The sequence below is a fragment of the Fundulus heteroclitus genome, chromosome 4, assembly GCF_011125445.2.
Source record: "Fundulus heteroclitus isolate FHET01 chromosome 4, MU-UCD_Fhet_4.1, whole genome shotgun sequence".
Classification (NCBI taxonomy): Eukaryota; Metazoa; Chordata; class Actinopteri; order Cyprinodontiformes; family Fundulidae; genus Fundulus; species Fundulus heteroclitus.
Window position 1 is genome coordinate 8,039,056 of NC_046364.1, and position 17,552 is coordinate 8,056,607.

The 17,552-nt window shown below is 39.1% G+C and overlaps 1 protein-coding gene across 2 annotated transcripts in view; it reads left to right on the forward strand.

Moving 5' to 3' along the window:
* bbox1 (butyrobetaine (gamma), 2-oxoglutarate dioxygenase (gamma-butyrobetaine hydroxylase) 1) overlaps positions 1–17,552 on the forward strand; it is a 42,678-nt gene that overhangs the window by 23,037 nt on the left and 2,089 nt on the right. For both annotated transcript variants that reach the window (XM_036135980.1, XM_036135979.1), the window contains exons 4-7: positions 14,535–14,733; positions 15,926–16,031; positions 16,177–16,373; positions 17,039–17,205. In XM_036135980.1, the coding sequence (XP_035991873.1) occupies positions 14,535–14,733; positions 15,926–16,031; positions 16,177–16,373; positions 17,039–17,205 (669 nt within the window). The remainder of the gene's footprint in view (positions 1–14,534; positions 14,734–15,925; positions 16,032–16,176; positions 16,374–17,038; positions 17,206–17,552) is intronic.

Consider the following 17,552-nt stretch of genomic DNA (forward strand, 5'->3'; position numbering starts at 1 on the left):
CAAGGCGTAAAGACAAGAGTTCGTTTTAACAGCTTGAGTCATTTATTGGTTAGAGTTACCTAATTATGTTTTAATAATACAAGCAAGAACTCGTGCTTTGTGTTCTTCGGCCCACCTCCCCTTCACGTTTGGTGTGGTTTCACACATCAAGCGAACAATGCTTGACTGGTAATTTGATCGCGTAGAGGCAGGAAACAAAAAAACGGCTTAATGACTTTCTGCTCCATTTACATTTATCTTTTAAGAAGCGCTCCGCTCGGTTCTGTTGAGTGCAAAACAAGCTGGCGTACTCACATTTGCAGAAGAACTTCATTTTTCTGACAGGACGGATACTCTTTGCTGTTTTTTCATGTATTTATTTTTTTCTGCTTCAACTCTTTGAATTTATATTGTGTCCGTTTCTTCCAGTTTTAACAATTTTGCTCCATTTTTATTCATGTTTATCTTGTCAAAAATATTCCTGGGTGTTAGTTTCAGACATTGTTATAACAAAAATTAAGCATAAAGCAAAAAAGAACATATAAAATGATATAGATAAGGTACATAAAGGAATATTTTTTCCATCCAGTTGAAAAAAAAAGATCTTTATAGACGCATGATCATTTTCCCTCTGTGTCTGACGTTAAATCAGACTAAATCTTTACTGTCAGGATTACCTAAATTATTTTAATTTCCAAAATGCTAGGATATGTTTGTAATTAGAAATGCAGGTTTATGCATTTAAAATAGGGCTGGGAGATATGGCTTAAAAATAAAATCTCCAACTTTATTATACCAACTCTGATTAATTGATTTCCCTCTCTCCTTTTCGTTTCACAAAAAACTTGCTTTTATGTCAACCTTTCCGTCTGGGAGTTGGCCTGAATTCAAAGAGCAACTATACAAGCTGTGAAACATGTGTGTAGAACAAGATGGCGGCTCTGTCATTGTAAACAATTAAAATCTAAAAAAGATGTTTGCACAATAATCTAAGAACAGACTTCACTTGTGTAACTTCAAAGTAACTTAAAACAAAAGTAAATGAGTAAATTAAAGTGCCTTGGGTTGTAGTAAAAAAAAATCTAAACCTCTTTACAATATTTTGACAATATATTTTCCTAAAAATATATGTTCAGCATTGTGTGCTGTTCTCTTCATGGAAGCCCAATGAAGTGTATTGGTAAAATAAAATCCTGATTTTTTTTCCAAAAATTAAATCTTAAAAAAATGTACATTTGAATTAATTTAAAGACTCCAAAGTTTATTTATTACTTTGATGTCACCAGCTGGGCTTCCTTAGATTGCAACTTTTTATGGATTTGATGTATTTTAATTCAAAATGAAATGCTTCATCAAAATGAAATGCTTGGATTGATCGTCTGTGGCTACAGGATTAAATCTACAGGATTAAATCTCAGAAAAATCTTTAAAGACCTGTTTGGGTTTGGACTTCTCTAAATTAAGGCTGCTGACGGATTCTTTTAAGCAGCAGCAGCGGGTTTGTCGGATCCTCGTCATCCTGGCAGATTCTGGTCTCAGTTTATCCTTTTTTCATCATGACTCTGTCAGCTTGAAAGAGTCCGACAGCCTCTTGGAAACATCGGGAATTTTCTGTGCTCTTCCAAACATTAGCATCAATTCGCACAACATTTAGATCTTTATGAAAACCAACTTTCTAAAGAGCCGCTCTCATATTTACGTAAGTGCTGTGTTATCAGCCTGAAAGTATTTAAGGAATTTGTACTGTAAACCACATCTGGGGTGTCTTTAATCTGTTATAATTACCCTCCTTCACTGTTGAGTGTGCTGTAATGGACATCGGATGGTCTCTGCAACACTTTTCAGATAATGGACTCAGTCCAAGACATTAGATTTGGCCCTTTTCACCAAGTTTTCTTTTTTCACCAACTCGCAGCATTTATCTTCCTGTAATTGTTCACGGATCAGCTAGATTTAGGTCACTCGCCACATCTTTGTCATCGGTTTTGAAACTTCGACATCTTTGTCAGACTGCAGGGAAAGCTTAATGATCATAATGATTGGACTTTTCGTTTCTCTGGAAAGGCAGTTGTCCTGCTTGGCACTTGAAAGTAAACGCTGACAGCATCGAGTACAAGTTGCCAAAAAAGTGGACTCCGAGTTGAGAAACGGAGTTTTACAAACCGGCGTTTACAGATGGGGGGAAAGTGTTTGGTTTGGATTTGTGTGCTGGGACCTGCAGCTTTCCGCCGAGGAAACAGAAACACTGCTCACTTTGTCTCCCCGAGTCAGCGGCCCTGTCTTCCTGCCACTCGCTTTTATAAATAGGTGTTTTTCTTGGATTAGCAGAAGGTGGAATGAGTTTTTTTTTTTTTTTTTTTTTTTTATTTAGCTCTTTCATTAATATGTAAAATCAGAAAATATAACACAACATAAAACACGCCTTCAGGGATTAAATCTGGGCACGGATGTTTGCCGATTCCCTCATGGCGAGACCGAGCTCAAAGAGTCTCATTGTTGAAAACCTATTTGACGTCTCAGCATTACCTTCTTTCCAAACGGCGCGGTCATTACTTAGATCAAAACGGCATAAAGCCTGCGATAGGAAACGGTCTTAAAATGGACGTGTAGATTTTTGTTTTTCATGCCAGTACTCCAGATTCTGACCCGTTTGCAAAGACATGAACGCTTTTTTTCTGCATTTACGCCATGCAGAAAAAAAAAAAACTTAATGCGAGATACGTGTTCAGCCTCCACCTGTTTCCTCCACTCCCTCCGCCAGCAGTCAGTTACTGTTCAGACAGACCCAAAGTGGTTCAATTTGTCTATTTAACTAATTACCAGCCTGTTGGATTTACTCAGCTAATGTAGGGTCTGCTTATACTCAGCATAAGTGCCAAAATGTTCCAAAGTGCCAAATATAATAATGACATATTTTGGCTAAAAGCAGTGAGGCAATATAAGCAAATGAGCTGAGACACAACCCCTGTCAATCTTTTACAGTAAGGACCTTTAACCGTGTGTTCTGAACTTGAAATGTCATATTTTCTAGGTTATTAAAGTAGCTTGTGCTTCTAACAAGCACTGCTGCAGCAACTACAGACAATTTAAAACGGTAAATCAACACGGCTGAGATGCTCTTCTTCCGTTTGTTTTCTACGGGCGTCAAGACCGTTGTAGATAAAAGAAAACAATTGTAGCCATTAAGGAGTAAATTTCTGCCAGAAATGTTTAAACTAATTTCACATATTTACAAGAAAAAGCTTGGAGCTTCTCTGATGTTGTAAATTTACCAGGAAAAACAGGATAATTCTCCTTTCTTCCATGATCAAAGGCATAAATTTAGGATTTAAAAACTACCTGACATTTTAAAGTCAGAACTTGTATGAAAAAAACCCCTCAAAAGTAAGGCATTTGCAACCAAAAAAAACAATGTCTAAGTGGTAGTAGATCAAAAAATAAAACAATGATCAGTGATTGAAGGCGTACATTTAGGATATTAAAACAAGGATATTCACTGACGTCGTACAGCCAGAAAGAAGCTGCAACATGGCATTACATTACATTTTTATGATATATTCTTACACATTTCTGACTTTACAATGTCTGATAATGTCCTAGTTTTACTATGATACATTTCTGCCTTTAATCACTGATCATTTCCCTTTTTTGTGTGCAATTGTTAAACTTTTTGACAGAGAAAATTCATTTTCTTTGTCTTGTAACTATGACATTTGAGTGAGTTCTAGTGGAAATGTACTCCTCCATGGCCTCATTACTTCTCTTTTATCTACAGTATCCCTAATAACCTGAGTCTTTCTTATCCATTAGAGCTGTAATTTCGACTGGAGCCAATATTTCAAAGTTTGAAGTTGAAGGAAATTAGGAAAAAAGTTGGATTTTTCATGTCAGGCCCAACCTTAAAATCCAGTGCATCCACTTGTTTAAATTGTAGCACAGTTTTCTGGCCCTATGATGGTTTGTGTCGCATTAAATCTATTTTTCACATATCTACAGCCACTGTTGGTAAACATCCTCGTTTAGTGTCTGAAAAGATAAAATACAAAGAAATACATGTTAGTGGCTTGGATTGATAATAGGAAGTCTCTGAGTAATAGGCATATTTCACTGGTTTTACGACTTACAACTAGGGCGTGGTTAAGTTGGGTTTTTTTTTTTAATTCCCAGAACCAGGCTCCATGGTCTTTATTTAGCCTTTCATTTACCTTGTAAATAATTATTCCTTAAATTTAGAACATAATTTAAAACACTAAACCCTACACAGCAGTGGACGACTACTTGTTTCACATCAAATGATTTAAACCCTTTAAGACCCAAGAATTTTGGTCCAAACATATGCTTAGACACCTGAAAAAAGGCTGAAAAACTAGTTCCTCCTCAAACATATATGTTTGATCAGTTGTGGACCTCTATTACAGATCTGTCAGGAGAAAGAAAAATGTATATCTGACGATAAACTGATCAATTTTGATATAAAAAAGCCTATATTTAGACTGCAGAGCTCAGGTGTTAAGAGGTTAAAGGATCTTCGCTGCTTTTTATAACACAGATATCTCTATGCTGTGTTCCTGCCTTAATCCATCATCAATCCATATTATTGGTGTTTGTTTAGTCAATAGAAGGGAAATCTCTTAACTTTAATTAATGCTATTAAAATTATCAAATGCATAAAAGCTAGAAATGATGTTCCAAGTCCATCATGAGCGTCTGAATGCTGAAGGAAGGCAGGCAGCTTTATTTGTTAATTCACCATTTATGCTGATGTCTTTGCACCCATCTTCAAAAATCTGAATTTTATTCATTTAAAATGTATTATATTTATCTTATTCAGTCTTTTTCTGTACAGGTAATTTCCCTAGACATACCTGTTTTTAGATATAAACAAGACCAAATGTAATACAGAAGGCCTTCTGTGTGTGTTTGTAAGATGGCCATATGCAGCATTGATAAAGTCCAGTTAAAAAGAGATGTTAATAATATCCACTCTTCATACACTAAAGCTTAGTACTGTTGGAAACATTTAGATATTTCCTGTATATTTTTACCCTGATGAGATTGATAACTGTTGGAAACTTGTTCATAGTAACCGTGATACAAAACTTTCATATTGGGATTCACGATATATTGGCATTAACATCGGTATTGGCCGATGTTAGTCATTTTTTATCATATCGGTATCGGTCAGATAAGTAAAACTGGGCCGATATTAACAACCAATGTTTATTTCCATCTAGTTGCCCTTTGTGCCTGTGTTTAAAGAGGGGGAGGGGATGTTGGGGGTTGGCCATGCGGTTTTTGTTCATGTGAAAGTGACAGTGATGCATCACAGCCAGGATTGTGGGGGTTTTAAATGAAGCAGAGATGCAGTGTCAGCAGTGTGGTCGTTTTCATGGTGTTGAAAGAAGACACATGAAAAGCAGTGTTAAAATAGACTAATAAGTCTAGACCAGGAGTCACCAACCTTTTTGAAACTGAGAGCTACTTCATTGGTACTGTCTCATATGAAGGGCTATCAATACTGACCATTGAACTAGAAGAGTCAGAGTTCACCTTAACTTTACGTACAATAAACATACTTTTATGCTTCTGTTGTTTTTAAATGTATATATAAATGCAAGTGTGACTAAAAAAGGAAGGGTAACAGGACAAAACACAATTTTAGATGCAGCTCACTGGTGGGTTGTGCTGGTTTTTGAACCGGCTCAAGGGACCGGTAAATATTGGGTCATTAGACATAACTAATTAATATTGGATATCGTGATGGGCCCAAACTTTTCACATTGGTTCATCCCTACTCTAATGTCATTATGTCCCTTTTTTTCAATACGTTCAATCTACATGGAGATTATACAACATTGAATATTAAATATGCAATGCTGTGGCAACCAACAGAAAAGATTAGGCACAATTGTGCAAACTAGGGGTGGGCGTTTATCGCATTGTTTATTGCAATTGTGAAAAAAAAACTTTTTATAATGATAAGAAAATTGGTTTATTGTGAGAAAGATAAATTCATATAAATGATGTATTGCCTTAACAACTATTTTCACCCTTTTACCAAAAGTTTTTTTTTTCCACGAGAGAATCAGAAATATGATTAAATGCTGTGATTTTAAGCATTTTAGTGATAAAAATCTCACATCATTATGTAGGAGGTTGAAAGAAGCCTAATTAAAATGAGACTGTTTCTCAAGAGCACTAATTGTGTTTGTGGGGCTATGGTTTCTGTGGCCTGCCGTCACAGCCACATAGTTACCTGAAAAAGACTGCAAGGTAATTATGTTTTTTATCATCAGTTTTATCAAAATTAAGTCCACCTCACCCACGCCTAGTACAAACTGTTGTGTAACCCCATTGCACTGCTGTGTTTTCTTTAAAACAATAAATTCTCACCTTTCTCACGCATAAATTATTAACATATCCATAGTTTGGCTAATGTTGTTGCAAAATCCTTAAAATCTAATCTAAATATATCTTAGATCATGAAATCAGTTATTTATTTATTTTTTTTGTCATTGTGAAAATGTGTTTCAGAAAAGTAAACTGAATGCAACTTCAACATCCAACTCCTGCTAAAGCAACAAAATGGCTCCGAGGTCAAATTATTATATTAAAAAGACATGAATGAATCCTGAAAACATAAAAATAAGACTAATTTTGTAGTATAATGGGTTTGATATAATAAAATAATCTTAAGCAAATATGTCAGCAACCGAGAATATGATATGAGATGATTTTACTGTAGACAGCAGCTAAAAGAAAACCGATATGTTCATTTATTTCAATAAAAATTTGAGTGATCGGTTCAATCTGACTTCCTCTGCTTGGCCTTTTAAAGAAAAAGGTTACTTATACCGTCTGGCTTTGAAACCCATCTTAGTACATTTCCAGACGGACCACTGAAGTGAGCTGATCCGAGCTCAGAGATAAAACTTATCCAAGTCAAAACAAAAGCTCTGTGGATAACGGCAGTGATTGAAGCAGAGCTTTAAAGGACTCCCACCAGAGGAGAGCGGCGCAGGCCTCCAAGCTTCAGCGGAGCACAGTGAGAGCAGAGCCAAAGAGCCACGAAGTGCGTAAGAACCACAGGAGCCCGGGCTTCAGGTTTCCTCATCTGGAAAAGCCACTGTAGCACGCTACAGCTATGGGAGAAACAGGGGAGGGAATTGTGCACATATGCCATCTTGTCTGGCTGTCAAAAGTTGTCCCTTCAAGCTCCTGCCAGCGCTTTTCTTCCCGCGAGCGCCACAGTAGTTTTACACAAGTGACCGCACAGGAACAATGTCAAGCCAGTCGTATAGTCCGGCTTTGTTTTTTTTTTCTGGGAAGTTGTTAAAGAAGCTCAGGCAAACGCTAAGATTTCACGTCTGTTAACCACATCTGGAGGTTACGCAAGAAAAAACCCAGAGAAATACAACTTGTACATTGAAAATCGTATCTTTTAATGCAATACATAAAATAAAAGGTACTGCACCAACGATAAGGTTCATTAACAATCATCGTAATCATCTCAGAAACAAACACTAAGGGAAATTGTTGCTTAAACATTTATTGCGAAATAAAACTGTAAAATAAATAAAATAAAATAAATAAATAAAAATTGAGGTTTTACAGTTATAATTATACTTGCTGCAGAAGCTCTGACGTTTTGCAATAACACTACATTAAGAAGATTATAAAACGCACCTCAGATTAAAGTGGTGACAAAAAAAATGCAAATAGCATAATACCCAAACTTTTAGCATCCTGAACTTCCTGAAAGTTGTATCAGAAATGTAGTTAGAAAGATGTCAATTAGCTTGTTTTCTTCTTTTTTTTTTTCTTGTTTGCAATTTTTTCCCCTCAAATAAGATGTATTGCACAAGCAGCGTCATAAAGACAAAGTGATAAGTTATAAAACAACGGTCATGGCAACTATAAGGACACACGGCAAACGTGAGGCTGCAGATCACCGTGAATGAACGCCGTCCCCGCTGTGAAGTATGATAGTGGCAGCATCATTACGGAAGCCCTGAAGTGCAAACCGCTTCAACAAATCTCTAAACACAACTACAAAAAAAAAAAAAACATAACGACATTAACTAAGCACATGTACAAATAAAAAAAAAGACATCTTGAAAAACACAAATACAACAAATACTAATACAAATGAAAAAAAACACAACAAAATATTGAAAAAACAGTAACATATTTAAAAAAAACAGGACAACAAATTAAAAGCACAACATAAAAAATACATTTTCAAACCCACAAGAACATCTTAAATCGATGTCTCGTGTTTCCCACTGGTACATACCTCTTCCGAAAGGTTAATGTCATTGTGTTTTTTTTAAGATGTTCTTGTAGGTTTGAAAGTGTTGTAAATGTTTTAATATGTTGTCCTGTTTTTTTTTAATATGTTGTTTTCAATATTTTGTTGTGTTTTTTCATTTGTATTTGTTTCAAGTTAGTGTTCTTTTTCCAATAGTTTTTTAATGGTTTTGATATGTAGTTGTAATTGTTTTTTTTATTATTATTTGTAGTTGTGTTTAGAGATTTGTTGATGTGCTTTGCACTTCAGGGCCTCCGTACATCTTGCTGTGGGGAAGCTTCTCAAGTCTTCAGCAGGTTAAATGAAGCTGGTCAGAACTGATGGGATGGTTGTTGCAGAAGATTTTAAACTGCTGCATCTCTGCCTCAAGTAAATAAAGTCCAATCGTTTTGGCTTATAAAGCAAATTCAAAACTGACCCTGGGTGTAGAGCCATTGTGTGTTTATCCATTTGTTGGAACGGTCCAGTCAAAGTCCAGGCCTGAAGCCAATTCTGACTCTCTGGCAAGGTTTTAAAACAGCTTTTTCCACTTTGAGTTATTTTGCAATGAAATATGGACAGAAACGGCAGTTTGTTGGTTGCAAAGAATATAAATGCAAATAGGGTTGGGAATTGAAAAGATTTTCACGATTCCGATTCCCTTATCGATTCTGTGAAACGATTCAATTCCTTTTCGATTCTCTTTTCGATTCCAATTTGGGGAAAAAAGGAGAACAAACAGTTTGATGATGAGCATCAACTTTGTTTACTTAACTATCACACGACCTTACAAACTAACAAGGTCAAGATGTCCACAGCAAATGTGCAACTGGAGTAACATTTATATTTGTTTAAATAAAAAAAGGAATATATGAACAAACCTAAATACAGTAGATGAGTTGTTTAGAATACAAGAAAATGTAAGTTTGTCGTTAAAGTTGCTTATTAATCTCTCTTTAGATAACCTCAGTCATCTAAATCTAATGGAGAAGCCATCTGTTTAACAGGAACCGGTTTTCGACTCCCATCCCTAAATGCAATTCACAAATTCTGTCCGTTTTTATTTGTAGAAAATGTATAAAAAGCCATGGATCTCTGTCCTTCCACTGTGTAATAATAGACTCCTCCCTCACATAAAATCACCACTATGAATACTTTGCAGCTCAGCGTTTAGTACACAATAACAATGAAACCTAATCATCGGTTAATGGACGATGTTCTCAAAAGCACACTTTTATTGTTAGCATTTTCTTTTTCATCACAGCTTAAAAAAATCAGAACCAGCGTTACGGTGTCCCACCGTTCACTGCGTTCATGAACTCAACACCGTTAGGGCTTCCTGGATTTGGACTTTTAACGAGTCGTGATTCAAATTGCTGAACTTCAACATCCAGCGTTTAACTCTAAGGATGGACTAGTTTTGAATCATGTTAAAATGATCCGTTTCCAAAGGCAGTTGTGCTCCCGCTTACGTTAGCCGAGCCTTCTGTGCTGCGTTTAAAGCTCCAGACAGGAGAGCTGGGTTGTTGTTTGGGCTTCAGCTTACTCTCCTGTTTGTCATGTCAGTCTCTTATCACAAGGAGGATCAGCGCAAAATTGACTGCATCAACGGTTCACAGCAATCTCCAGCACTCTAAATGTTTGGAGTTAGGCTGGAGTTGCACAGGCCTCTGGGAAATGTAGTCCCACCCCGGGAAGCTGTTTTTTTTTTTCTTCCACTCCTGCTTTTTTCCTCCGCTGTTTCTCCATCTTTGTTTCATTTTCATTTGAGTAGGCTTTGTTTCAAATGTTTGTTTAATGGTTGCTTTCTTCGTCTTCTAATTATTATTATTATTATTAAAGCTTAGGCTTAAAGAGATTGCTGTGTAATAAAAAAAATCAACTAACTCAAAGTACTGGATAGTTAAGTGGAAAAGAAAATCAAACATGGTGTCCTCAAATAAGATGTATTGCACAAGCAGCGTCATAAAGACAAAGTGATAAGTTATAAAACAATGGTTTGTTTCTGTCCACTGCAAAAACGAAACTAAAAGTGAGTCGAATTTTCTTAAACTGAGTGTATTTGTCCTGATTTGAGCACGCAAATAAGATTATCTGCCAATGGAATAAGATTTTTGCACTTAAAATAGGAACAACTCATCTCCATCATCTTATTTCAAGTGCAGTATGTCTAATTATCTTATTTTAGGGGTTAAAATACTCATTCCACTGGCAGATAATATCATTTACCTGCTAAAATCAAGGACAAATACACTAACTTCAAGAAAATATGACTTATTTTTAGTTCCGTTTATGCAGTGTCTTTGTTTCAATTTCATCTGAGGAGGCTTTGTTTCAGATGTTTGTTTAATGGCTGTCAGTAGATGTGCATTAACACAAACTGCAGGACCTTCAGTTTAATAACTATAAAAAGTGAAATAATGATCTTATTTTCCATTGGGCTCCTGATGGAGTCGAGCTTGCAGTCAGCTGAGCTTTAAATTAGCCCACACGAGCCGCCGGTTCAGTTGACGCGTTTCTTCCAGGCCAATAAGGCGCGTACCATTGAAGCCGCTCCAACCGTCTCACTCTTTTCCCTTCTAAGTCGCCTCGCTCCCACAGCTCCTTATTTTCACACTGCGTACGGCTTCTGTGTCACGTCTGTTGTCGGTGACGCCCGCCGCGCTCCCCGCCATCAAGGGCCGCGTGCAGCTGCTGCGACTGCCGCCGGCGCGAGGAAGGACGGCGGCGTCCCCGAACGGAGCCGCGCCGTACGTTCAGACGCTAATAACCGCGAGTGAAAATAATCGTCCCTTTGAGTAAAGTCGTCCTGACTGAACTAGAATTAAGGCTGGGTGACTGTTGAATTTTTCATGGAGTTTTTGGTGATTCTGTGGCGTCACATCTGTATATATTATAATAAATTATGTCATGCCTCGCGTGTGTGTGTGTGAGAAGATCTGCTCTGAATGTACACTGCAAAAACGGAACTAAAAATAAGTCACATATTCTTGAAGTTAGTGTATTTGTCCTTGATTTTAGCAGGTTAATAAGATTATCTGCCAGTGGAGTGAGTATTTTAACCCCTAAAATAAGATAATTAGACATACTGCACTTGAAATAAGATGATGGAGATGAGTTGTTCCTATTTTAAGTGCAAAAATCTTATTCCATTGGCAGATAATCTTATTTGCGTGCTCAAATCAAGACAAATACACTCAGTTTAAGAAAATTCGACTTACTTTTAGTTTAGTTTTTGCAGTGTAAAATAGCTTTATGAGGAGATGTGATGGTCTTTATTCTGATTGCATTAAGAAATGAGCCTTGATGGTTTGGCTGTTGAGGAGGAGACGCAACATTGAGGGAAATTGAGGACATCATGTGTTAGCACCCCTTGAATTAATCTTAGTACGGCCCTTTTTTCACCTCCGCCCATCTTCCCTTAATTTCCACAACATGATCCTGCCACCATGATCCTTCTCACTGCAAAAACGGATCTAAAAATAAGTAAAATATTCTTAAAGTTAGTGTATTTGTCCTTGATTTGAGCAGGTAAATAAGCTTATCTGCCAATGGAATGAGCATTTTTACCCCTAAAATAAGATAATTAGACATACTGCACTTGAAATAAGATGATGGAGATGAGTTGTTCCTATTTTAAGTGCAAAAATCTTATTCCATTGGCAGATCATCTTATTTGCGTGCTCAAATCAAGACAAATACACTCAGTTTAAGAAAATTCGACTTTTAGTTTCGTTTTTGCAGTGTAAAATAGATTTATGAGGAGATGTGATGGTCTTTATTCTCATTGCATTAAGAAATGAGCCTTGATGGTTTGGCTGTTGAGGAGGAGACACAACATTGAGTACGGCCCTTTTTTTCACCTCCGCCCATCTTCCCTTAATTTCCACAACATGATCCTGCCACCATGATCCTTCTGGATGAGGATATTTTTGTTCTTTGTGAAGAGATTTGGTTTCATAATTTGACTTTTTCCCCCCACATAATGGTTAGGGCCAAACTGCACTTCCAATGGCTTCTAACGACTTGGTTCCTGCCAGATTTGTGGAACACACAGCCAATAGTTTTCCGGTAGACAAACAACCACCCAGCGGGAAAACGGTGCGCTGAATAATTAAACAGAGTTTAACGAAGCCTCCAGGCAGATAATTTGGCTCCAGGAACTTTAGTCGTCGAGTTTCCTGAGTCAGTCGATGAATCGTTTCAGCACTACTTTTTTACAGATTTTAAAAGTGTAAAGAAAATTGAAAACCTTGCATTGCTTTTGTGTTGGTCTGTTTCATAAAAACCAAACGGGAACATTTGAGTTACTTCTGTAAGGCCCTGTACGTTGGCGTGGAGATCTAAAACTTTCCCAAAGTCGTCGTGTTGAAGTCGTCATCCACGCTTCATTAAACTGCTTCTGTGCAGCTCATAAATTGTTGTACTTCACTGCAAAAAGGGAAATAAAAGTGTAATTTTCTAGGTATGATGGTATGTAGATGTTTGCACTTAAAATTGGAACAATCCATCATCTTATTTCAAGTGCATTATATCCAAATTATCTTATTTTAGGGGTAAAAATACTCATTCCATTGGCAGATAATCTTATTTACCTGCTCAAATTAAGGGCAAATACTCATTTAAAGTAGATTTTCCTTGTTTAGTTTCCTTTTCGCAGAGTTTAAGTTTGATCTGTTTACAGCTTGACCAGATGCCAAACTTTTAACTGTTTAGGTTAAACGTTTTCACCAAGTCTCCTGGTTAAAAACAAGCTGCTGCGATTTTCTGAAGACTTGATTAGACGGCAGGTATTCATGCCAGGTTCTCATCTTCTGTTCAGCCCAGCAGGCACGCGGCGAACTGTCCCGATAATGGCGAGCGTGACCAGCTTCACAACGATCTGCAGCCGGGACCGAACACGTAAAGCCGGACTTACAACCCAGACCACAACCTTTTTTTTGTAACGACTGACACCCTGAACTATAAAAGACTGCTACACCTGTACATGCTTCCCAATTAACTGTAGCATCCAGGTCTGACCTTTGCCCCGGTCTCCCATGCTCTCTGTTTGCCCTCCGCCCTCATGACATCTTTCACCAGGCGAGCGGGTCCCTGACCGTCTGAGCCGTGAAGCCAGAAACTGATGGTTTGTGACAACAGCCTGGAGGGAGGCGTGCGGCTCGGGATGATCTCCGCGCTCCTGACTCATGTAGCCTCATGTGCTTCAGTGCTTCTAAAAAAACGAGGCAATGGAGGTCGAAGTCTTTTTTTTGTTTTTTTTGTTTTGCGTCTCCGAGTCCTCGCCGCCTTCAGCGAGCGGGCGTGTTTTCTTTGGTGGTTTTGGACGCTTCACATGACAATAAATCATGCGCGGAGCTCCTCAGGAACTCTCTGACTCCATCAAATGCAGGTTTTCTTCCTACAGGCTCCCTCAGCCAAATTTATTTGGTCGTGTTTTGAACACATCGCTCACGTAAGCGGCACAAGGAGGCGCCATAAACATCAGACAGGTACATGCGTTTTGTTAAATCGACCCCCTTCCTCCTCCTCCTCCTCCTCCTCCGCCCGCAAATGTACTTAGCAGCTGTTTCACTGGAAGTCACTGGAGAGAGGCTGCATGGAAAAAGGAGTGGAGCCAGCTGGGTGGAGAGCAACGGGAGGATTCTTTCCATTTCTGTCTGTCTGATGGAGACGTGCGCACCACTTTTTTTTTTTTTTTTTTTTTTTGTCTTCTCAGAAGAACCATTTATCTTCAAGCGTGCAGCAAAGTTTATAAAATTATTCAGGTCCAATAAGCAACGGATGCAGTGACGGCGTTAGAGACGAATTACTTCCCTTCTGCAATAAAACAAACTGCCACAGTCGATCTTGTCGAATGCGAGAAGTTTTTTTTTAAGACTAGAAAATTGGAGTAAGAAAAGTGTTTGACTGAAAGAAATGTGTGTTTTTTTTTTTTGCTTTGCCGACGGTAAACAACGTAAGTGAAGGTCAGATGTTTTGTAACGCTCCTGCTCCACATGTGCGGCACATCTGGATGGCTGCGCTTGATTTTTATCAACACGGTCCGGCTCACACAGAGGATTCCTGAACGATGTCCGTCTGTGTTCAGATTTATCTCTGAGTCCTGGATTGGATGAGCGTTACTAAAGGTGTTTTTCTTTTTAAATGGATTTATTTCACAAGAACCCCAAAGCTGGTTTCTAACAAACACGGATAACCATTGAATTCTCCCAACTGTTTCTAAAATAAAAATATAAAATGTGTTTCTGTTTTTGCATCCCAGAGCGTTACTATTGGGACGCGTCGCTGCGTATTCCCACCGCCGACTTCCAGGACGTCCTGCACGACGACGGGGCGGCGCTCGCCTGGCTGCTGGCCCTGCGTCGCGTCGGCATCGTCCACCTGAAGGGGGCGCCGGCGGAGCAGGGGCAAGTGGCCCGACTCGCTGAGAGGATCGGATATCTCAGGCTGACGTTTTACGGGTAGGACTCTGTGACGTTTACTCCTGTTTTAATTTTTTAATCCTACGAGCCCAGCCGGTGGTACGTGTCAAAGATGTTTACGTAAATTCACCTTCAATGGGTATTGATGTCGTAATAATTTAGGGCTTTTAATGGTGAATTTTATTGGTGATTATTCAGTAAATACCTCGGATCATTTAATAGCTAGAACTGGGTGTTTTAGATTTACTGAGCAGTCAGAAGTAACGCGTACAGGCTCTTAGTGTTCCTACAACACTGGGAGATAAATGGATAAATGTCCCTTTACCCCAGCTTCAGTGAAAGCACATGCTTTGTGTTGCCATCAACAAGCTGCTGGTATAATTCTGGCTGGATATCTGGCCGCTCTTCTTGGCAGATTCGGCGAACATTAGTTGGTTTCCTGGCTCACAGCCCGGCTTTAAGCGTAGCTCAGAAATTTGTTGGTAAAAATCGTTCCACCCTGGAAAACGTGGCTCAAATTGGTCTTTTTTTTTTTTTTTTTAAAGCCTCAAATTTAAAATATTCACGCTCAGACCTCTCGTTGTATTAAAACGAGGTTGAAGTTTTAAAGAAAAGGAGCATTTTAAGGGGTTTGCAGCAGTCTTTCATCTGCAGCCGTGGTTCTTACTGGCTCCATATTGGAGCTTAGTGAGGATCTCTGGGCCCTTTTTCCATCATAGCGGTTCATCACTTTGACTTATTGCAGGGCTGATTGTTTGAGGACAGAGAAGGGGAAAACAAACTAAAAGTATTTCATCTTTTTTTTTTTTTTTTTTTTTTAAAAGCCAGGAAAAATAACCTGGTGCAGTCGGCTGCAGCAGAGATGTGAATCATAAAGCTCTTCCACTGCAGGAAGTGAAAAGTCTGCGGACGGAAAAAACCGAGTCTGCCGTCGGAGAAGCCATTAATGACTCAAGCTTCGTCCAAAACGAAGGCATACAAACAGGACATTGAAGATAACTTTTCCTCATTAGCGCTCGCCTCATGCTGCATCTCAATGAAGGATCTACTTAAGAGTCTAGAGTCTGAGCGCTCCTGTGAAGCTGCCCCGCTTTCCCCTCAGGGATCCCTCCCGAAGTTCATCTCATCTCATCCTTTTCTCCTCGCTGCCTAATTGTCGTTGCTGATCTTCTGTTGCCAAAGTGGAATAATTAAAGTGGGCTTTATTAATGAATGTTATCTTTGTCCTCAGGCATACATGGCAGGTCCAGGACAAATCCATGGCAAACAACGTGGCGTACACTTCGGGGAAGCTGAGTCTGCATACCGACTACCCCGCTCTACACTTTGCACCTGGGGTGAGGAAAATCTTTCTTAAACGCCGTTTTAGAGGATTAAACGGGAACGGGATCGGCGGTGAATCATGCCTTGGCATTTGGCCTTCCAGACTGGAGAGCTTTGAAAGGAGCGTTTGCTCGGCGTGTGTGCTTGGGCCCGCTGTAGGTGCAGTTCCTGCACTGCATCAACCAGGCGCAGGAAGGAGGGGAGAGCGAGGTGGTGGACGGCTTCCACATGGCCGAGCAGCTGCAGGCGGAGGATCCAGAGGCCTTCCGGACGCTCAGCTCGGTGCGCGTGGACTTCACCGACACCGGCACCGACTACTGCGACTTCATGCTGCAGTCCAAGAACCGCATCATCGAGTGAGTCCGGACGGGATGTCAGCTGATGCACACACGTCTGGTTTTAGGGTTTTAAAAAAAAAAGAAAATCAGCCCATTGTACGTCTGATGGCTGGGAGGTAGTGTGTGGTTGTTTGGAATGGAGACACTGCCATCTGCTGTTCAGAAATATTCAATAAGGAGATAAATATCCATACATTTTGTGTTCTGGCTCATGTTCAGGGGATTTTCAAACATGCGTCTACATTAGGGCACAAGAGAAACCTCAGGAATCTGACTGAGAAATGGGTAATTAGACAAACCTCATCAGAGATAACGCGCCATATTCAACAATAAATTAACATTTATGTTCATTTTAACAGCAGACGTGCCTGTTCTGAAGGAATTCAACAACCACAATCAGAATCTGTTCTTATTTAGTTGTTCAGCTTCCGTTGGAGACGAAATGTTTAAAACTTGTTTTGCAAAACAAGGAATAAAGAACCGCTTTGGTATTTTTTTATGTTTCGAACAAGATGCTGGTGAAGATTCATCCAGGTTATGGTCATTCCAAAAAAGTAAAAAAAAACAAAAAAAAAAAACTGGATGATTCAAAATTTATTTAGAAGTTTTAATAATGTCCTGATTATATCATCATCAGTTTACCTAAGGCTAATGCTTTGTCCTTCTGTAACATCTCCGCTCAGTGTCGACTCTGAGGGCAAAGTTACCAAAATAAACTACAACAACGCCACCAGGGACTCTGTGCTGGACCTCCCCTTACATCAGGTCCAGCCCTTCTATGCGGCCCTGAAGGCCTATGTGGACATAATGAACAGACCGAAGAACGTGGTCACCTACACCTTGGAGCCAGGTCAGTGGTCGCTTTGAAAACCATGATTTTAATATAAATCTGTTTTTATCTGTGCTGTCTGACAGCTGGTTTATTCGTCCATCGTCTACTTCGTGTCGTCACAAACTTTGATTTGCCTTTTGGGACTCAAATGGGATTGAGCAACACTAAATAAAATTGGTGAAAGATTGAGACAATTTTATTGATCGCAGTTTATTCTGTGGCCTACCAGTCATACATTCACCTCTGACACGCATCTGCTAACCAAAGTCAAAGTCATGAACTGACTGGACAAAAACACAGAATGAGTACAACAAATACAGGTGGGGGGGGTGAAGGGTTCTCCTAAAAGGCTTTTCATACTTTGC